The 22,068-nt window shown below is 51.5% G+C and overlaps 1 protein-coding gene across 3 annotated transcripts in view; it reads right to left on the reverse strand.

Annotated features, from left to right (window-relative positions):
• TOX2 (TOX high mobility group box family member 2) overlaps positions 1 to 21,690 on the reverse strand; it is a 106,827-nt gene extending 85,137 nt beyond the window's left edge. For all 3 annotated transcript variants that reach the window (XM_054573401.1, XM_054573400.1, XM_054573402.1), the window contains exon 1: positions 21,592 to 21,690. In XM_054573401.1, coding sequence (XP_054429376.1) covers positions 21,592 to 21,690 — 99 coding nt within the window. The remainder of the gene's footprint in view (positions 1 to 21,591) is intronic.
• Between the last annotated feature and the right edge of the window lie 378 nt (positions 21,691 to 22,068).

Genomic DNA, 22,068 nt, shown 5'->3' on the forward strand with positions numbered 1-22,068 from the left:
TAGATCTGCCTGCTGGACCGGTTCATTTCCCTGCGCCTCTGTTTCTTCACCTCTAAAATGTGAGTGACAATACCTATGAGGTGCCTGGTACTATGCTGGCCACAGCCGAACCAATTGTAATTTTCTGGATATTCCAGAAACACCAGACGCCACCGAGGCAGCACCGCAGATCTGAGAGCATCCAGGACTGAGCGAGAGGAGTCTGGGGAATCATCTCATGACTGAGCACTTGTAACAATAATAAATGAGGTGTCAGAGAGGAGGGCCTGGCAAACAGCAAACACCAAGTGATAAAAGGCCAATTCCCAGCGTGTCTGTGTGAGGGAGCCATGGGGGGATTAGAAAAGGCTCCCGAAAGGAGGAAGTCTTGTTTCGGTGCCTCCGTGCTTTCCTCATGCTGTTCCCTCCGCCTGGAACGCATTTGCCTGGACCTTCACACCACCGACTCCTTTCCACCTTGCTTCCTGGTCAAAGGTCTCCTTCCCCAGAGAGGGCCCCTCTCATTTCGCCACACCTGAATTATTTTCTTCACAGCACACTCTTCCGGCAGATGGTTTCTGGTTGGTCGCTTTGATGGGTTTTAGTTCTGTGTCTATTGTTCATCTCCCTCACAAGGCTGTGAGCTCTCAGATGGCCCGGATGACCTGTCTTGTTCGTCTTCAGGTCCCAGCTCCTAGCACAGAGCCTGACATACAATAGCTGCTCAACGAATAGGAAGTACGTACGCATAACCCATAAACCCGAGGCCAAGATTCAAGCACGTGGAGCGTGCCTGAAGGAAAGGGAGGTGTGGGTTTTGCACTGAGATGGGAAGATGGATGAAAATTTCAGATACACACACAAAGCTGGAAGGGTGCTAGAAGAAACCATCCATGAATACTTACATAAGCTTACGATGGGGAAAAAACGTTCTAGGCGTAAATGTGTATGGAAAAAGACATTTATTTCCTCATTGCAACATTATTTCTAAGAAAATGGAAATGACAATTAAGATCCATTGATGGGGACTGGTTAAATAAATCACAACTCTCTGTACAATGGAAGACTATGCAGCCATGAAAAATGATCAGCATTTATTGATATAGAAGGAAGCCCATATTGCTCATTGCATGCTAAATTTGCTCACTGGAAACGAGAAACTCTGACAAGGAAAAGATGTAACTGATAGTCACAGAGAAAATGTGAAGGTAAAATTCCTTCAATTATCATTTATTCATTCACTCAACAAGCATTTTCTCTTCCCTCTGCCTAATCCCTACCCCTCAGGGCATGGTTCCTCTGTGCCCAGGAGCTGTCCTTGCCCTCAAGGACATCTGGCCCACGTATGCAGGTGAGAGATTGTGACAGAAGGGAGAAGGGCTCACAGCTATGGGCCCCAGGGCCCTCAGCTGAGTGGAGGCTTCACAAAAAAGGTGTCACTGAAGCTGGGATTCAAAGGAGGGACAGAGTTTGAGGATACAGAGCAGAGAGGAAGCATGTTCCGAGGCAGAGGTGGGACAATAAGGGACAAGTGCAGGAAGTCCCTGCATTCTCCATCACTCACTAAATGCTGCCATGTGCGGGGAAGGGAGTTTGTGGGAGCAGAGCGGGGTGACAGAGGATTCTGGATGTAACTCTGCCACATGTGCTGGAAGGAGGCATTCTGGGGTTGTGACGATGCTCTCGCAGGTGTGCAGCGACAGAGCAGTGTCCCGACCGTGAACCACGCACCCTGAGAGCGCCAGCCCCATGGGGCAGGCCGGGCCGGGGCAGGTGCGCTCGCCTGGCAGGCCGGGTAGCTGAGGCAGCAGGGCCGACCCTGGCGTGCGGGCTTCTTCATTTTGCACAATTTGGGCCAAGGTGCCCAGTGCTGGGTGGAGGGGGTTCCACTGTCATGGACCCTCTGCTCAGCTCCTTCTGAGGACAAGCCAGGGAGGGGCCACGGCACCCTGACAGAACTCAGCATTTTTTATTTTTATTTTTATTTTTTGGACTTTGAGGCAGCTTGTTGGTTATGGTTCAAAACAAAGAGAGATGACTCAGCTTCCTGTGGAGGAGCCACGGCCGTTTGGAAAAGATATTTCTGTTTTAATGCTTCTCTCTTCTCAGCCATAGAGACAGCTCATCCAGGCTGCCTGTTTTCTTGACATTCAACTGTTCCCAGAGGGAGGGGCAGGGATGGCAGCCGGGCTCGGGGCGTCAGACTGCCCGAGCTGGAATCCTGGCCCTGCTCTTTACTCACTGAGAGGACCTGGACAAAGGTATGCCCTCTCTCAGAGCCTGTGCTGACTTATCTTAAGACTTCCTTCCGGGGTCTCTGTGGGAAGCAGCCATTGCCTTTGGAAAGAGTCTGGTTCGGTGCCTGGCACAAAGTAGGTGGACAATAAATATCACTCTTGATAACGACAGCCACTAGTGGTAAGGTTCTACTGTGCCTAGGCTATCTCATTTAACCCTCACTCTGCCCAGCACAGGCTCCCATTTTACAGATGAGGAAACTGAGGCTCAAAGCAATGAGTTGACTGGCGTTTCCGTCTTCCCATTCACAAGGGTCCAAGTGTGCACCCCAGGTGCAAGCTTTTCCTTTGTGTCTAACCAGCCAAGAGCACACCAGCCTCTCACTATCTTTATCTGCAAAACAGGGACAATATTCTGAGGTTGTTGAAATATTCTAGCCAAGGCTCGATGAGCATAATTTCATAACAGGCTCAGAAACCTCCAATAACACCCCACCATCCTTTCCTCTGGGACAAGGAAGGAAGAGTCAATCAAAAGCTGCGTTCTTCACCTGCAACAATCTAAGGGGAGGCATGAAGCTGCCTGGAAAACCCCTCACAAGTCCAGAGAAAACCAGAAAGCTGAGATAGGTGGTCATGCAAATAAAAAGAAAAGGGCTTTAAAATGAGCCATCATTCACACGGCTACCTCACACCATGACATTAACACAGGGTCTCTCAAACCTTTGTCCTGCAACTAATGCAATTTAAAAAAAAAAAAAAAAGGGCTGGTGCAGGTGAACACAAGGGAGCCCAAGACAGTCAGAACCCAAGCTTCCCTCCCCCTTCCCTGCACACCCTGAAGCATATGCTGACAGAGCAACCTTAATAGTAACTGACTAATTTTAAACCCTGTGATTACCAGGGTTGATTTCCATGGAACCTTCCTTTCACAGCACCGAGAACCGCTCTCGGGTGGTAATTGCCAAGTTCAATTTTAGCTCTGTCATACTCAACCATCGGTGCTAACTAAGGTGGCTGCTTCCTTGCCAAGCAAGCTAGTAATGAAGTCGGCTTCACTGCTTAATTTCACAATATTGTGATGCCCCCGTCAGCACCTGTAAGTGCTGAGAAGCTACAAGCTTCGATTAAACAGATCTCACCCAAGGGAAGGGAACGAAGCCACTTTGCGCCTCTAAGGTGCCCCGCCGGGATCCTCGTGCCCACGGGGACTTGGCGGTTGCTTGAACCCATGCGCCTCCCTGCTGAAAACTCTGAGCACCACGCGGCCACGCCGCACACCTGAGGACGCATGGAGCCCTGCCTCCCTTTCCCTCTGTCATCGCCCCCGGCCCTCCCCACAGCCCTCCCAGAATTTGACCTCACATCTGTCTGCACAGGTGGCCACACCAAAGGGGCCCTCACTCACCCTCCAACCGCACTGCTCTGCGGGGCTTATGCACCATGCCATGTGCCAGGCTCATTTAGTCCAAGTGCCCCACTGGCCTTGGCAACCGTCCTATTACTAAGCCGCTTCCAGCCCCCCCCCCCACCCCCACACACATAACCCTCCTTCTGCCTGGGTTCTGACAACAGAACTGTGCTCTGGTCACGGCTGGGTATGTCCGGGCTGGCTTTGTGCTGACTTCAGCTTTTACCCAGAAACTGATAGGAACTAGCTAGGATGGAGCAGAGGGATGACAACGAGGTCCCCTAGTGCCCACTACACAGCGGGCATGCACCGGGAACTTCGTACCTACACAATCCCTGGGATCAGCCAGAGAGAGGCAAGGGGCCTGGGCCTCATCCCCCGCCTGTTACATTTGGAGAAACTGTGGTCAGAGAACTTCCTTGAGGCTGGTGAGAAAAATTTCTATTAGCTCCAAATGCCATAGTGAAGGCTGTGCTTCCTATGAGAAGCTGCCAAGCCTCTTCTCCCAAATGAAGATATCAGGGAGTAAATCTACTTCCCTTTTCACTTGTTTGCCAGGAAGCTCAGAAAGATCTGCAGGCCAGTTTCAATAACTGTAGACCCCAGAGCCAACATATCTGTTTTCATTTCCCACCTAGAATTTGTTCAATTTTATATTTTTTTGGCTCTAATTTTGTAACATGTATGTGTGTTTTTATATTTTTATATGTGTTCTTGTGAATGAGTGACCAAAAATAACCAAGCAACTGCCAAAAGCAAGAAGTTAGGTGGGTGTCCCAAGGTCCCACAGCCAGCCCAGTGATCTATCCGGTGCTTTCCCCACTGACCCCATTTCCTTCCTCCCTTCCTCACCAGAAAGGCAGTCTCCCTTGACACAGGGGCACTGCACCCCCAATTCAGCCGCGGGCAGTGTGGAAGGGTGTTCTGAAGCCCAGAGACCCTGGTATGAATCCCAGCTCTGCCACTTATGAACTGTGGCCCTTGGATAAGGGTGAGTGTCTCCGTAAAGTGGGGCATTAACACCACCACCTCTCTGCACATCAGTGGAGACTGCAGAGCCAGGTCCTGCCTTCTATGGGTCCCCGCCTTGCCCTGCCCTCCTCCAGCAGTGTCCTGGCAACTGCGTCCAGGTGTCCATCAGGAGATGCCAGAGGGATGGGGAGGACAGGGAGGCTGGCTCCAACTTATCTCTTTCAAGACAGGCTTCCTGGGACAGGACTGAAAAATAAAATTAACTAATATAATCTGAGGTAGAATAGAAACCCAAAGTCAGTATTCATTTTCCTAGAACTTCTCCGTTCTACCTCAGGCAGGGTGGGAGGGCTACGGGTGTCCCCGTGGGTGGTCCCACCACTGGTAGGCATCTGTAACAGGCCCTTCTCCTGGCCAGCTGGATGGGCTGCTGGCCCCACGTGATACCTCCCGGTTGCCATGGTTTCTGTTTATTCTGGGGAAGACAGCTTCCTGGACATCCGGGGTAAAGAGGAGTGTTTGCGGCACTCTGACTGTGCCGTTGCCGAGGTCCCCACACTGTCCTCAGCTGCACACAGACAGGACACAAAGGCCTTGGTTCCCAAGTTGTGCCCCTCTGACCAGAAGCTCAGCATCACCTGCACCTTGTTAGAAATGCAAAATCTCTGGTCCCACCCCAGATCTACTGAATCAGAATCCACATTTTAACAAGACCTCATGTGATTCACATGCACGTTAAAGTTTGGGGAGCTCTAATGTAAAGCACTGTGGAGATTATTAACTAGGATGGTATTAACCCATCCATCAGATACCGTATTTTGCCATGTATATTGCACACCCATGTTTTTGTGTGTATTATACACGGGATTATTATACCCATGGTATGTAATCATTATACCCATGTATCATGCGCATCCTTCTTTTTCCCTCAAAAATTTGGGCAAAACAGTGCACATTATACATAGCAAAATACGGTAGCTAACATGGGTGTCAACCAATCCTGACCATGGACTGGAGGTGAGCCAGCCAATATGGACCTAACCACCAATGGTGTGATCTCCACGGTCCAGCTCGCGAGAGTGCCAGTGCCAGCATCACTGACATGGAAGCGCTGTGTCCTTCGGGCCTGAGCCCCAACCCCACACACCTTATTCAGTAAACAGAATTCTGTTTCTCTCTGATGCCACAGAAACCAGTCCCCTGTTTGCATTGTCAATTAAAGCCTTTGTCTCTAACTCCTTCTTAACAGACCCCCACCCCCAACACCAAATAGCTGGGAAAGGTCCCCCAGGGGTATCCCAGGGGAAGATGCTGGGAAGAGGGGCGGATGGGATTCTTCAGGGCCCCGAAGGATGCAGGGAGAGGGAGCTGGGCCACTGATGCCTCTACCTTGGAAGAAGCAGCTCCCGGCCTGCCCTGAGCCAGAAACCCCTCCTCAAGAGGCCCTACTCCAGCTTACCAGGGGGCATGAGCCCCTTCGAGCCCCCTCTAAGGGGATGCTCATGACCTTTGCAAGTCTAAATGCAATAACCAAGTCCTATGTGCCGAGAGGACCCCAGGGCCAGCCTCAGAGTCTGCAATAACCCAGACATGTGTTTGGACAAGAGGCACCCTGCAAAGCTCGGTCAACTCTGCCTGTCGCCTGAGGAGGGAAGTGCTTCACCTTTTGCTAATCGCCCTAATTCATTTTTTATTATGAACTTTCCTGTTTTCTATTTGCCATCTGATTGAAGATATTACCAAAGGCATTTAAACAGCATCAGACGATACCACAATGGCAAACATAACTCTTTTTATTGAAATCTGCATTAATATACATATAATTCCCTGATCACAAAGACCTCATGGTCCACACGTTAGACCCTAAGTGCAAGCAGATTGGGCAAGAAGTATATGCACAGTTGAAGGTTTTCCAAAAGACAAGAAGCCGTGCCAAGAGGGTGCAATAAATTGGACGCTTTCTCGTGCTATTGGTGAATGTGCATGACCCTTTTAGAAAACGGCATGACAACCTTAATAAGGGTCATAAAAATGCTCACCCCTTTGACAAAGGAGTTCCACTTTGGCCCACAGGCAATAGCCTGGGTCTTATCTTTGACGCCCCTTCTCTACAACACCCCACAGCCAACCCACCCCCAAATCTCATACATTCTACCTCCTAATATCTCCCAAGGCCCTCTGCCTCTCCCCATTCCCACCCCACCACTACATTCCAAGCTGGAATGGGCCAACAGAGCTTTCTGCAATGGTGGGAAAGTTGTATACCCCGACTTCCCAGTGGGGCCGCCCTAGAGGCTACAGAGCACTGGAAACCTAGCTTGTATGACTGAGGGATACAATTTGACTTGATCTGGTTTTCAACTTAAATCGCCACATGTGGCTAGTGGCTACCATATTGGATAGGACAGCCCGAAGCCGTCATCGATCTGCTCCTAAACTGTCCAACTGTCTGCCCCCATCCACTGTTTTCCCCATAAGACAGACACAAAGATTCTTCGGAATGCAACACACCTCAGCTCCCAGACATGGCCTTCAAGCACCCTCTCCAGACACCAGGGGCCGCCCTGGCTCTCAGGGAGCCTATGAATGCTCTGGGTGCTGGGGCGGGGGCAAGGAGAGGCCACAGGGGAAAGCACAAGGCCTCCTGGAGGGGGCGCCCCTTGAGTAGAAATTTAAAAGACAGGTAAGTAGGAGTTTTCCAGGTAGGTGGGAAATGCCAAAACCGGAGGCACGGCAGTTAAAGTTGCTCCAATAGATACATCCGTGAGCAAACAGCAGATCCCTGCCCTCATGAAGCTGCTGTCCTTCCTAGTGGCAGGGGTGGGACGTAAACACTGAACGTCCTGAACAGGTAAGTTATACATGCTTGAAGGGGAAAGAGAAAGACGGGTGAGAGGCTGCTGGTGACCCGGTGGTGGGGGGGGAGCAGTCTGCAGTGTGAATATTAAGGGAGGAAAGTGCCCGAATGAATGGACACTGTTCTTGAGTCTGCATAGGGGGATGGGAGCGGGTGACTTCTCCCCATTTCCTAGACACAGTCTTCATAGTTTATGATTTAATATAAAGGAAGGGGCGATAACTTCAGGAGAGAAGTTACCCAAAAGTCCTGCCTGCTCAACAGAAGCATTCCTACCGACTGGAGAGAGACCTGTTATCTCTGAAGGCCACGCCAGCTGTGCCCCAGATACCCCAGCCCAAGCAACCGGGAGTGCCGCCTTCCTCTTGCAAACGGCAAGGTCGCCGCCACCACCTGCAGGGAGACGGGAAGAGGACAAAACAGGGGGGCTGTGCTGAGGTCCGCCAGCCCTCGCCCCAGAACCATAACAGTGAGGATTTTGAACATCAACCCTCTTGACTGCCATTTCCACTTTCTTCCTGGGGCTGGGCCAGAGGTGAGGGTGGCAGGTTATTCCAGTGGAAATTCACATTGATCAGCACTTGCAGCCCCCAGGCAGTGTCTCTCACATACCTGTGCTTAAGCTTCTGGCAACAATGTCCAGATAAGTGAGACACAGAGAGGGTGGGTGAATTATTCCTGGAAACACAGCCTGGGATGTGGTATAGCGGCCATCTCTGGGAAATAAAACCACCACACCGATTCATTCATTCTTTCAACGACTTTTTATCGAACACCCATGGCACAGCAGACGCTGCGCGGAGGTGCTGGGACTCGGGTGAAGAAAGCAAACAGGACTCCCCTGGTTTGAGAGCTTACTGTCCTCAAGGTGGAACAGTCAATCAAGCAATCTCAGACATATCATGCAATGGGGAAAAAATACATTAGAGGCTATAATAGAGAATAATGGGGTAACTGCACAGATTAGGGATCAGAGTCTTTGAGAAAGTGAGGATAAAGCTGAGACCTGAAGGATGAGCTGGAGCCAGCCATCTGATGAATGAAGGCCAGAACATTTCAGGCAAAGGGAAGAACAGGGGCAAAGGGAAGAACAGGTGCAAAGCCCCCAGGCAAAAAAAAAAAAAAAAGAGGGGGTAGGGGCCGGTGGGAGGACCTGGGAAACAACAAAGGTCGGGGGGGGTGGTCCTCGGCTAGGCCAGAATCAATAAGGAGGAGGCAGGCTTTGCTTAGCACCGTCTCCCCAGCACAAAGCCTGATGCCTCGGGCAGGCTGGAAAAGCAGGCAAGGGCTAGATCACACAAGAATCCAGAAGCCAAAAAAGGCATCTGATGTCATCTACACACCAGGGGAAGCCACTGAAGGGTTTAAGCAGAGGTCTGATAGGTCACTGAGGGTTCACCAAGCTACAAGGGAGAGCCCCGAGCAGTTTTGCCCAGAGTAATGACAGGATCCAAGTTACACATCAGAAGGATCTCAACGGTGGCCAGGATGGCTCCTCGGCTCACCCTGATGTGTGACTTGTGGTCACTGGATAGTAAATGTCCCCAAAAGCTGAGCCTCCTCAGTTGGTATAGGGGAAGTGACCACCTTTGAGAAAAACAAGACAAAGCAGCAAATGGCAGGACGTGTTGACAGGGCATCAGTCCGGTGGGTGGCTGTCTGCAGATAGAAAACTGTCCTGAAAAACGCCTCGCCAGGGGCGTGGCTTATTGTTAATGTCGAGCCATTAGGAAAACACAATTATGCGCTTTACTGTTACTGTAAGACATAACCCAAGACAGTGCACAGACATTGAGTGCCCCATCCGAGAGAGGCGAGGCAACTCACAGAAGAGCCACAGAAGGAAATGCTCGCACTGTGCAGGTGGGTGGCCAGGCCCTTCAGAATTTTTTTTTTCTTATCTCATTTAAAATCAAAGCCTGGGCCTGGCTGCTGTGGCTTTCATTTGGTTGGAGCATCATCCCATAAACCAAAAGGTCTCAGGTTCGATGTCTGGGCAGGGCACATGCCTAGGATATGGGTTTGGTTACCTGTTGGGGCATATGAGAGGCAACTGATCGATATTTTTTTCTCACATGGATGTTTCTCTCTCTCACTCTCTCTCCCTCCCTTCCCCTCTCTCTAAAATCAATAAGTATGTCCTTGGGTGAGAACTAAAAAAATAAAAATAAAATCAAAGCCTGTCTCTTAGGGCATCCGTAGACCAATTTCAAAAGGAAAGTAAAATGAACTATCCCAGGTGCTTAAACATGCATTATCTCACTTAATTTCATAAACAGGTAAGCACTGTTAATCCCATCTTATAGGTCAGGAAATTGAGGTCCAGCGGTATGAAGTAGCTTTCCAAATGCCCGTGCTCCTCCTTCCAGCCTCGTCACTTCACGCTGTCATCTCTTCTTCTGCCTTTGCACATGCTGTTCCTTCCACCTGGAATGCTTTTCCCTACCTTCTTCAGGTGGCAAATTCACCTTCAAACACAGGCCAGGTGTCTCCTCCTATGAGAAGACTTCCCTGACTACCTGCCGCCTGGCCTGTGGTCCCATACCCACTTGGAATTGTTTGTTTTCGCCTGTCTCTCTGTCAAGACGGTGGCTCCTCAAGAGCAAGGACCAGGTCTCAATCCCCTATTTGTGCCTGGCGTCTCCCACAAAGCCCTGCAGGCAGCAGGCAGCGAATGTTCTTTGGATGGCTGAACAAAGGAATGAATAAATGAAAGAACACTTAATGAGTTGGGAAGCCAGGATTGGATCCCAGGCCAATATGAATCCAAGGTATATCTCTTGGCCAGAGTGTGTGTGTGTGTGTGTGTGTGTGTCTTACGTGGCTCAATCAGAGAAGGTACAGAAACATGGATTATATCACGAAACATACTGTGGGATTCATTCATTCCTCCAAAACCACCCCTCAGGGGAAACAGAATGTGAACACGGGTAAAGTTAACCAAACCCTTTTTCCTTTTGCATGAGAATTTCACCTTTGTTAACTGTCTAGCATATATCCTCTGGAAACCTGAAGAAGGTAGGATGTTAACTATGTTCCTAGGCAACTCTGTTTATGGTAAAAAATGACCCCTGATTGGTAAGTTGCATCTAGACTGGAAGAAACTATAAATAAATTATAAATATCTGATAAAGAAGCCATGCTTTACATTTCCCCCAGTACACTGACTCTTGAAACTAACATGCCCCTTGCAGAGACCCTTGAAGCGAAGAGTATGAGACTGAGACCAGCAATATGAGTTCTTTGGGGAATAAGGCTTCAAAGCCAGGTGGCTTCCAAACTCACCTTCTGTGAGTCTCATTCCCTTGCACCTGAACTAAAACCTGGGGTGGGGGTGGGGGACCTGCCAAAGAGGAGCATTCTGCGGAGACTGAGGGAAAGACTCTGTGCTCCGCGGGCCTATTGTGATTCCTGTCCCTGCTCCTTCCAGGAGATAGGTATGAAGTGCGACCTGTGTGAGCCTTGAGTCTGAATGTTAAATGGAAGCTCAAAGAGTCCCTGTGGGACTTGCAAAGAGACAAAAGGGAACAGATACAGGAGAGGAAAGAGACCTTCCCACCCAGAACCGCTACACTTGTTTAGAGCTGGAAAGCTCCTTCGACTCCATTGTTTATGGAAGACATTTAAAAACTGGGACGGAGCCTACACACACTGTCCTACAAGGGGCCTAAGGACCAGAAGAGCACCTGGCAGCAGGAAGGAGGGAGGGGATGGCTTACTTGGTCTCCCAGAGGCCTCATCACACCCTGAGATGCAAGTGCAGAGTATGTGAGAAAACAGGGGCTCAATGAGGCTAAGTGACATGTCCAAAGTCACACAGCTTGTAAGTGCCAGGATAGGACCCAGGCACTTCCATGGAACTCTAAAGTCACATTTGAATCCACTACCTGGGTTGCATAAAAATCAAATTAGAGCTCCGATGGTCTTCCAGAACAGAGAAAGCACGGGGGTGGGTGGAGGGACCTTTTTAAAGACTGTAGGTAGCTCCCAAATAGGTACTCAATAAATGTTTGCAGAATAAATAAGCAACAGAAGGCCCAGGGTCCACCTTCCACATTATCAGGGTCAGTTCAAGTCAAAACACAGCACGATGAAGCAACAGAATTTATGCATGAGATTGATCCTGAGTGATGCTACTGAGCTGGATTCATTACGAACAAGTTTCTGAATCATTCCTGCAAATTAGGCCCTACTTTGAGATAAGCACGCATTAATTAGCTATAATGTGAAGGCATTCTGTTATTGAAGTTGAAAACCAAGGCAGGAGGCCCAGCTGGGAGCCCCAAGAAGAACCAATGCATCAACAGTACAAACAAGGACAAGCTGACCCCACTGCTCCACCCCGGCGGAGGGCGGAGCTCCTGGCACCTGGCAGGTGGAGGCTGCAGGACAGAGGAGCACAGAGTACACGGCTCTGCCGACCCACTCCTCTGCCGCCTTTTGTAACTGACCTATTTGGATCTTACCCACAAAATGGGGGCACAGTGCCTAGCACAGCTCTTATGAAGACTTAATGAGACGATGTGAGTGAATGTACCTGAAATGTGAGATGTGCTAAGAGCTCAGAGAATAATTTTGCTTACTTCTACCCCACTTTTCTCCATAAAATAGAACACATTTTAAAAATAAAAATCCATTAGAGGGGACTTTTGGTTCAAGATGGTGGACAGAGCACACCTTTTTACCTCTCCTCTCTTCTAGACTCCCCACTTTTCTCCTTTATAGTCTAATATATTTCTGTATATCTTACAGAGAACAAAAAAACAATTTTGAAAATAAAGAACTGGGATACTCAAGATAAAGGGGGGAAATAGAAAAGTGAAATAAAATTGGGAATGAGTTACTGAGCAAAAGATATGCCATGATATCCTATGTTATGGCTGCAAGCGACCCACTCCTTTTCCTCTGAGCTTCCTGGGAGCAAAGAGAAGGTGAAGAGATGGTGAAGGGCAAAGCCATGGACACTGACCTACATCAAGGTGAGGGCAGGGCACAGGGCTTCTTGTTGAAGAACATGGCAGGACTCCAGCCCCAAGAGAAAGGCAAGGTCCCCTGCCCAGAGCTGACTCCCTGAGGCATATTCCAGAAGCTCCTTGGAAATCAGGCTGGAGTTCTCCCCACCACTAGGACATCACAGCCCAAGAACTCTAGAATCCTACCGTGGGATGTGTAGGAGAACCTCCTCAGACCCCAGAAAATTCCATTAATTCTGATTTTTCTTCACTCCACTCAGCCCTAAGAAGCGATCACCTGCAGCTCTCACAAGGTAAAGAAGGACCTTCAGTGAGTGACTCCAAGTCACTAAAAATCATGCTGGCCCTTCTCTTGGGAACAAGAGGAAGATGAGTTTTCTCTTAAGACGCATCTCCCTGAAATGGACACAGTGGCGTACCCCTTTCTACGCGTTCATCCCCCAAGTGCTGGGAATAACAGTCGCTGGCTCACAGCTATAGCCTCCACCGGGAACTGCTCCCTGCCACAGGGAACTACCACAGCCAATGACTGGGCAGAGCAAGAGTCAAAGGCATGGGCCACCCCCTGGACACCTCCGAAGAGCCAGCCCGGCTCCAGAGCTCCCTGGGAGATGATTTCCTCAGTAACCGTACTCTGGCCATCACCTCCTTCTGCCCAGCTTTGCTTTCCTCATTCCCTTCACAGTCACCCTCTTGAGAACATCCCCCTCTCCCAAAGGAACCTTCCATAGGCAACTCTCCAACTGAGTCTGTGTCCAGAGAACCCAAGGTAAGATTCCCTCCAAGGTGAGGGAGACTCCCCCAGTCGCAGGGCGCCTGAGGAAGGCAGGAGTCTCCAGGACACCTGACCACGTCCAGGCCCAAGCCAGCAGTACATCCCTGTGGCCGTAGGCCAAGCAGGGAAAACCCTCCCATAATCTAGCCTAGACCATGTTCTCTAAGTGTGCGTCCCAGACCAGCAGCACTGGCGTCATCCACTTGTTAGCAGAGCACGTGTTTAGCCTCTCCTCAGACCTACTGAGAACTCTGAGAGTAGCCCCCAGCAATCTCTGTTTTAACTGCCCTCGGGTGATTTCGTTGCACTAAAGTTTGAGAAGCTGAGCATCCCTGGCTACTGGGGAAAATCAAACACATGTCATGAAACCTTCCCATCAGCAGAAGATCAAGATGCGGTTGCTGACAATGGTCTGCATTCAGCACCAGGCAGCACGCCCCACCCTCCACCACACTTCGGGCTCCAAGGCACTCCACTGCTTACACCCCAACAGGCGGGTCTGTGACACTCCTCATGATGATCTGCGCTGGTGCCCCAGCTCTCCTGCAGGCAGGCTCCGCACCCTAGACTGGTAGGAGCCCCAAACCACCCGCCAAGGCACCTTGGATCGGCTGCTTCCTCTTCTACCTTGAATGCCCTCCCTCCACTGTACACCTGCCCCCATGTAGCTGCCTGGAATTTCCTGTAAGATTCTGCCGTGTAAGCCTTCTCACAGCCTGGCACTGCCCCTTCCCCAGACGATTACATACTTAATTATGAATTCCATTTTGACTCAACATGTTACAAATCCACAGTCTTTCATCCAGTACAGACCAGTTTCCCATTGAGTCACTGAGCCTTGAGGACAGGGCTGAAACCCCTCGTAAGCACACAATAGCACTCAGTGAAAACCTGTTGAGCGTCTGTAAACCAGCAGTAAACAAGAAATTACATATTGAAAAACGGCAACTTTGTTGCTCACTCTGGCAGGCACGAGAAATCACAACTGTACAGTAGCAAGTTTAAGCTTCAGGACAATTGATCAGAATTTATTATCCAGTGTTATACAGGTTTTCACTAATATATAAAATTAAAATTTACCATCACTCATTAAGTTAATAATTACTTACCATATGCTTTTACTACTGTGCCCAAACCATGCTGAAAAAACACCATGTAGGGTTTTGGTCCACATAAATAGGATGCCTGTCAACCACATGGATACAGGATTGACGGACAGGCAGACTCAGAACTAAAACAGGGGACAGGAAGGCACAGAGCCTAAAGCTTTGCCACTTTCCTCTCCATCGTTGTCTAGTCTCCCTGCACCATACTTGCTAGATCCGTGGTTCCCAAAGAGAAGCGATTTTCTCCCCAGGGAACGCTTGGCAAAGCCTGGAGACATTTTTGGTTTTCATGACCACAGAGGGGCTGCTACTGCTATCTAGTTGGCAAAGGCCAGGGATGCTGCAAAACATCCTATAATGCCGGTGACAACCGCCACAACAAAGAATTATCAGATCTAAACTGTCACTGTGCCAAGGTTGGGAAACACTATTTTAAATTAAAGGGAACTTTCATATCTGGTACTTTAATCTGAGCTTCCTAGTAATAATATGACAAAGGCATGAGCTCCCCTTGCACAGATAAGGCAACTGAGACCCGGAGCAGTTACATGAGGTGCACAAGGTCACCAGCCCACACCAGTGAATGGTGCAGCTGTGACGTGAACCAGCCTTCGCTGCCTCCTAAACCCACCTCCCCTCCCACACAGATTCGAGAAGGAAACAGAAAGTCGCAGAGGAAATGAGCAGCTCCCTGTCAATTCATAATCCTGAACAATCCAAATCGGAGGCTCAAGAAAATCCGATGCAGAGACCGAGGCATGGAAGCGCCTGATAGCAGAAGACTCCCGGCGCCGCGGGGATGGCCAACCCTCCAGCACCCCCAGCTGCAACTGGGTTCCCCTCCCATTTTACCTTCCAATTGTGCTGCTCTTTGTAAATAGAAACGAACACATTTCCTGCTGGGGCTGAGTGCTGTATATGCCTGATTTCCAACCCTCCTGGCAGGCAACCCCGTATGGGGGCAGGGGCTTGATCTGCTCCTTCTGCAGATGGGGAGACTAAAGCACAGGGGGAGGTTACTACCTTGCCTGAGCTGACGATGGTAAGGCAGCATTCAAACCCAGATCTGCTGGGTTCCAGAACCTATGCTGCCTTCCTGTCCTGAGACCCGTTCTAGTAAATCAGAGAAGCAAACAGATGGCCCTCTGGAATCGCACAGGGGAGTCCTTAGGACAAGGAGGTAGCATGGGGCTTTGGCGCATGTGCACAGACTTGAATCTGCTCTTCCCAACGTGCTGACTGTCCCCTGTGCTGGGCTCTGTCCCCCAGGCCTTCTCTGAAAGGGCTGGGCCTCTAGGAATGACAGGTCAGCCAACCTCCACCTGGCCCCTGCCCTGCCCTGCCCTGGATGCCATGTGCTCGCCACAAAGTCTTCACGTTCTAACAGCCGAGCGGACGCTAAGCTCCTCAAGCCACAGGGTACGACAGGCCACCCCAAACTCATTCATTCAGTAAATACAGGGTGGGGCAAATGTAGGTTTATAGTTGTGAGGATGCAAGACACAGAGTTTATTCTTGTGTTGTTATTTATTAATTATTGTATTATTTTCCGTAGAAGTAGCTATAAACCTACTTTAGCCCTGCCCTGCATTTATTGAACACCGATGTGCCAGACCAGCTCTAGGAAAAGTGAAGGTATAGACCGTGGTGACTGCCCTGTGAGGGTCCATCTCCTCAAAAAGCACTAATCTCGCCTTGGCTGGTATGGCTAAGTTGGTTGGAGCATCATCCCATAACCGAAGGGCTGAGGGTTCGATTCCTAGTCAGGGCACACACCTAGGTTGTGGGTTTGACCCCGGGTCTGGGAGCATACAACCCCTCATACGGGAGGCAACCAAGCAACACCTCTCTCACATAGATGTTTCTCTCTCTCCCTTCATCTTTATCTAAAAAAAGCAATGAAAAAATGTCCTTGGGTATGAGGATTAAGAAAAAAAAAAAAAGCATCATCCTCTTCCTTGCATGTGCACCACACTCTACAGTTGTAAAGGACATGCCCAGCCTTTATTTCCTTATATTTCCATACGACAGCCCCCAACTCACTAGGCTCATGATCACTGATTTGCTCAAAGAAGGCCACTGCCACGCCAAAGGTCACCCAGTAGACTGGGGGCAGCAGTGCCAGGCCTGGGCTGTCCTCCTGAGACTGGTAAGGCACAGAAGTGTGGTCCTAGCGGATCCTTCTGGGCAGGTTGGGGCAGGGGCTATAGGGAACACATTTAGATGGAAAGCAAGAAAGAGTCCCCTAACTGAGAGGAGGCCCCGGGGCCAGCCATCTCAGCTCAGAGCTCAGCAGCTCGCTGGCCCTCGGGCTCTTTCCACAGGATCCGCCCACACCCACCTGTGCCCCTGCAGAAAGCAGCTGTGGGGATCTCACCCAGCAGGTGAAGTGGGTAGAGCAATTCCTACTTCTTGGATGTTCATCACAGGGAGCCTCCACTCACTCATAACCAAGCTTGTCTAGATGACAGCCAGGTACAAGACACTGTGTCCAGAGCTGTGTGGGTGGGTGAAGAGTTGAATCATTCACCCTCCAGTGCATATTTCCTGAGCAATTACGGGTCAGGCACTGTGCCAGGTGCTGGGCATGGTTCCTGCCTGCTGGGAGCCCACAAAACCCGGACACAAACAACCAAACCACTGCTACACATGTGTGGTTTCTGGACCAGGAGCAGCATCCCCTGGGAGCTCATTAAACATGTGGGTTCTCAGGGCCCCGGTCCAATTGAATCAGAATCTCTAGGGGCGGAGCCAAGGAATCTGTTTTTAAAATTTTGTCAGATGATTCTTCATGTGTACAGAAATTTGAGGACCACTGGTTTGGACCACAAGGCCTTCCCCAAGCTCCCTACTTAAAGCTGCAAACCAGCGCCTGGCCTTGGCACCCCTAACCTTCTTCCTGGCTTCATTTTCTCCATAGTTGTATTGCTGTTGGTTACAATAACATCTTTTCCACCCATAGACTTATGACTTCTGAACTAATACATAAGCTCCAGAGGGCAGCAATTTGAGTTACTTTTGGTCACTGCCGTGGCATCGGTTGCCTTGTACAAAGAGATGCTCAATAATTGCTGACTGATTGACAAATGGTGGGACATGCTGAATCCCATGTTTGAGGGTAGCCTGGAGGAAGAAAGAAGGTGACTGGCCATGGAGCACTGCATGGAGAAACAGACACCAGGTTGGTCTTGAAGGATATTTGGACCAGTAATGAAGGATGCTTGAAACACAGAGATGCTAAGCCTCTTACCAGGTGATGTTCCAGGTGGTTGATACGATCATTGTGTTCATAACTGGTATGTGCCAAGAACTGTCCTAGCCTATATCACCTCATATAACACTTCCGAAGCTCCGAGGTAGGCAGTTCTGTCTTCAAGAGGACACTGAGGCTCAGATATATTAAATTATTTGTCCCACCCACAAAAAGGCTTGTATAGGAATGTTGACTGCAGCATTATTTATAATAGCTCCAGTCTGGAAACAAACCCAACATCTATCAGCAAGTGAATAGATAAACCCATTGTGTTATATCATACAATGTAGTATAACTTAGCAATAAAATGGAATAAACTACGGATATACACAACGCAATGAATCTTAAAGACACTGTGTTGAACAAAAAGCCAGACAAAAATACATATTCTGCACATAAAGTTCTAAAACTTAAATGTACTTAGTTCACTTGTATTGAACTTGAACAAAGCTTGATAACAGAAATCAGATAAGCAATGTCCTCTAGAGAGGGGAAAGGGGTACTGACCAGAAAGGAGCATGAGGGCGCTTTCTCGGGTGATGGAAGTGTTTCTATATCTGGAATGGGAGGGTGGTTACCATCGAAACCACTGTACACTTCAAATTTGCATTTTATTGTATGCAAATCATATCCCAATAAAAAATGAGCTAAGAAATCATTTGCCCTAGGTCACAAAGACACAAATGGAGACTAGAACCCAGGTTTGCCCAAACCAATGGCTAGTTTACAGGAGGCTGCCACAGTGGAGCAGGAAGGCCCGGGTTTTGCCCCAGCATGGCAAAGTGCCCTGCCAAAACCTGAAGGAAGGGTATTCACAGTTACTCTAGGGAGGGTGCCACAGTCCCCCAACCCCCAAACCACAACAGACACTTGTGAGGAGCCCAGATGAGTGTCAAGCTGGAAGTCAAGAAACTTGGGTTCGGGCCTCAGCTTTATTCTTTGCTTCTTATGTAACCTCTGAGTACATGACTCCATGACTCAGTTTCCCCTTCTGTGAAGCAAGGATGAAGGAGGGGATCAATGGTTCCCAGCATGGTGCCACAGCTCCTAGGGGCCACAGGACCACAAGCACCTGTGCCCATCAAGCTCGGTTATTACATGAAATAAGCAATGTGCCCACCTCATATCTGGTAAGCTATTTTTCAAATGCATGCTAATGTTACTGTGATTAATAAAATACACATCTATTTCAAAGCAAAAATGAAACCATAGCAGCTTTTTGCCATTGTGTATTTTCTCAAACAAAAGATACCAAAAGAACAGCCACTGCTCATGACTTTGGTTTAAAGAGGCTGGAATCTCTGTGTAGAGGATCGCTAAGGGGACAGTCGCCAAGGGAACGGTCGCCAAGGGCCCTTCCAGGTCAACTGCACAGTGATTGTCCCTCATCACTTGGGTAAATGCTTGCCCTTGTGTTTCTCAGGCCTGGGTCCCTGTGGGGACACGCCTGTTATCTGGACTCCAAAGAGCCAGCCCCCAACGCGCAGGCTATGTATGCCCTGGTCCTACAGCCCAGTCTATCGGCCTTAAGTGTGGTCACTGTTGCACCTTGGCTTCCCCCTCCATTCCTGATAGCAACCAACTGCAGGATGGAGCCTGGGCATTTCCCTCCCCAATCCCTCACCATCAGCTTCTGGTCATCACACGCCCCATCCCCCAATCACCACTATTGAAGGCCACTATCTACTTCGGATCTGCCTCTAGCAGGCCTCTGACCCACCCCTAGCTGAGCCAAGTGACTTTCTCTGCCTCACCATGCCACAGGCCTGCAGGATTGGGAAGCTTGTCTCATATCCAACTGCAAGGTCAGACCTTTCTTTCACCCATCCTAGTGGCCCAGCCGGCACCCTCTTCCACGCAGACACACCCTCAGCTCTGGGACAGGCAGAGGTTCTAGATCACAGACAGAACCCAGAAAGGCCAGTTCCTCATTCCCTGTGCCCCTCCTGGCCCTGGGTTTCACACCGATTCTTGGTGCTGAGTCAGAGCTTTACACAGCGTCAGAATAAGGCAGGGCCCTTGGCTGAGTGCCACCCTCCAAAGGCCCCCATAGGGCACTGCCCCACTAGAGAGAGGTCTACAGAAACACCACCCCCCAAAAAGAGCACTCCCTGGGCTAAGGGAACCCACCCACCCGGGAACCCATCCACCCAGACCTCGAGGTACAAATTCCCAATGCCCAGCCATGTCCCCAAACCAGAGGCTGGAGCCTTGCCAACTTCATATTTAAAAAAATAACAAGACCAAGGGCAGGAGACAGACCAGCTGCCCCCACACCTAACTGTCCATTCCTTTCTGAAGACTCCACTTGCTACTTTTAATCAATTTTCCCACTAGACTGGAAACAGCCAGAGAACCAGTCTTCTCTCGAGGCCACACACCATCCTCCTCCTTGGCTTCTAACTTTGCTGATCACGGGACAAAAGATAATCATCCCCATCCTCCGAAAGACCTCACTTGCCGCCGCCCCCCGCGCACCGCCCCCATGGTGCCCCAGGCCCCGTGGCCCCAAAACCCACGCCTTGCCCGGGGCAATCTGCGGAGGGCTGTGCGAGGCTACTCCAGGAGCCGCTCCCCAGGACCTGAGGACGCACTCAGAGGCCCAGCCCCGGAAGCCCAGCGTTTTGTGCGAGGACGCCCCTTTCCGCACCCCCACAACGAGGGGCACGACGAAAAGCCAATGGGGCGGGGTGGGGTCAAGACCCTGGGAGGCCCGCCGATCCAACCACCCGACGCGCACTCACCAGGCAGCGCCACCGAGCCCGCGCGTCTGCGCCGGGGCCGCGAGGAAACCCACGCGCGCCGTTCAATCCGGGCTCCGAGTGACGAAAAGCCGCTCTCGGCTCCAGGCGACCCGGGACGGACGCACGGACCGGCGGACGCACGGCCAGTCTCGCCCCTAACTAAGTTTGAAAGTTCCCTCAGGCCGAAGGAAGAGAGGCACAGGCAGGTGCACCTAACGGTCTGGGCTCCGCTCGGCGCGGGGAGCGGGAGTCGGACGCCTCCTGTCCTGGGCTCCAGGTACGCGAGCTTCGGTCGCGACCCGCGCAGCGCAGCGGGAGCCTGGCTGGGGGTGAGAGCGGCGATCTGGGAAAGGGAGGGCGGTGTCCCCCACTGCAGCCCAGCTCGGAGGGAACAAGCCTGGATTGGCCATTGCAAACTCGGAATCCGAGGCCCAGCCGGGCAGTGGCGGCCAATTAGTAAACGGCCCAATTAGTGCGCGGCGACGCCTGAGAAGTTAAACCCCGACGCGCGAGTGTGACTGACCCGGGGGGGGAGGGGCGGCGCGGGGGCTGCGGCTGCCCCTGAGTGACCGCGTGTGACTGTGTCGCCGTCAGAGTGATTAGTGTGTATGAGGTTCACCGTCCATGGGTGGCTGTGTGTGGCAGTGTGCGCCTGTGTGAGTCATTTTGAGTGCGCGCGTGTGACTGTCAGAACGACTTCTTTGTGTGACTGTCCCCAGTTGTGACTGGGTGTGACAGCGGATGGGGGCTTGTGACAGGGTGTGTGGCACAGTGGTGTGTGAATGGGTGACTTGTATGCGGCGGTGTGACAGGGTACGTGGGCGAGTGGCTGCGTGTCATTGTGTATAAATGACTGTCACGGTGACTTGTGTGGGACGGTAAGACAGTATGAGTAGGTGCGTGGCTGTCTGTGTGTGACAGTGGGTCAGCTTGTGAATGGATGTGAGGCTGTCAGCGGGACGTGGGTGACTGCGAGTGTCACTGTGACATCGTGTGAGCGACTGTCGGGGTGACTTCTGCCTGTGATACGAACTCAGGGCATGAGTATAACAGCCAGGATATCTGTGTGAGTGGCATGTGCCCGTCGGCGGGGCCGAGGTGTGCGTGTCCCCCAGCAGGGGCACCGCCGGTATCTCCCCCCGCGTGTCCCCGAGAGTGCCGGCGTCCTGCGCCACCAGGTGACTCCCGCCTGTGCTCCAGCCCGAGACGCTCCGGCCTCCGCGCGGGGTCCGAAGGCGCGGGCCGGCCCCGCCCGCGTAGGCCCCCACCCTGGCCCCCGCCTACCTTGCCGCAGTGGTAATAGTCCAGGTGCGCCAGGCCGGCCGGCTCGGCCCCGGGCCGCGCGCCCACCGCGGGCGCCGAGGGGTACAGGCGAACGTCCATGGCGGGCGCGGCGGCGGCGGCTCCCGCGGGCAGTGCCTGGGCGGGCGGCGGGTGGGAGTCAGTGTGAGAGCCGGTGTGCGAGCGCGGGGGGCGGGCCGGGGGCGGCGCCCGGCGGAGCGCCCCGCCCCCGCCCCCGCCCCGCCCTCGCGCGCTATTGTTCCGGCCGCGGGCGCAGCCTTGGGCCGGGGGCCCGGGCCCTGCGGGGGAGGTCCCTCCTTCGGGCCGGGTCGTCTCTGGGTCCCGGGCCAGGCTGTGCGCCCCTGGGAGGCCGGAGGGGTCGTGCGCCTGTTCAGGAGACCCTTCCCTGTCCCGCCCTTCGCCACCGAGGGTGAAAGGAGGGAGAAGCCTGTACGACACCCCTCCCCAGAAGTGGGACAC

This window comes from Pteronotus mesoamericanus, unplaced genomic scaffold (assembly GCF_021234165.1).
Source record: "Pteronotus mesoamericanus isolate MK-2021 breed Mesoamerican mustached bat unplaced genomic scaffold, CSHL_Meso_final contig_25, whole genome shotgun sequence".
Taxonomy (NCBI): Eukaryota; Metazoa; Chordata; class Mammalia; order Chiroptera; family Mormoopidae; genus Pteronotus; species Pteronotus mesoamericanus.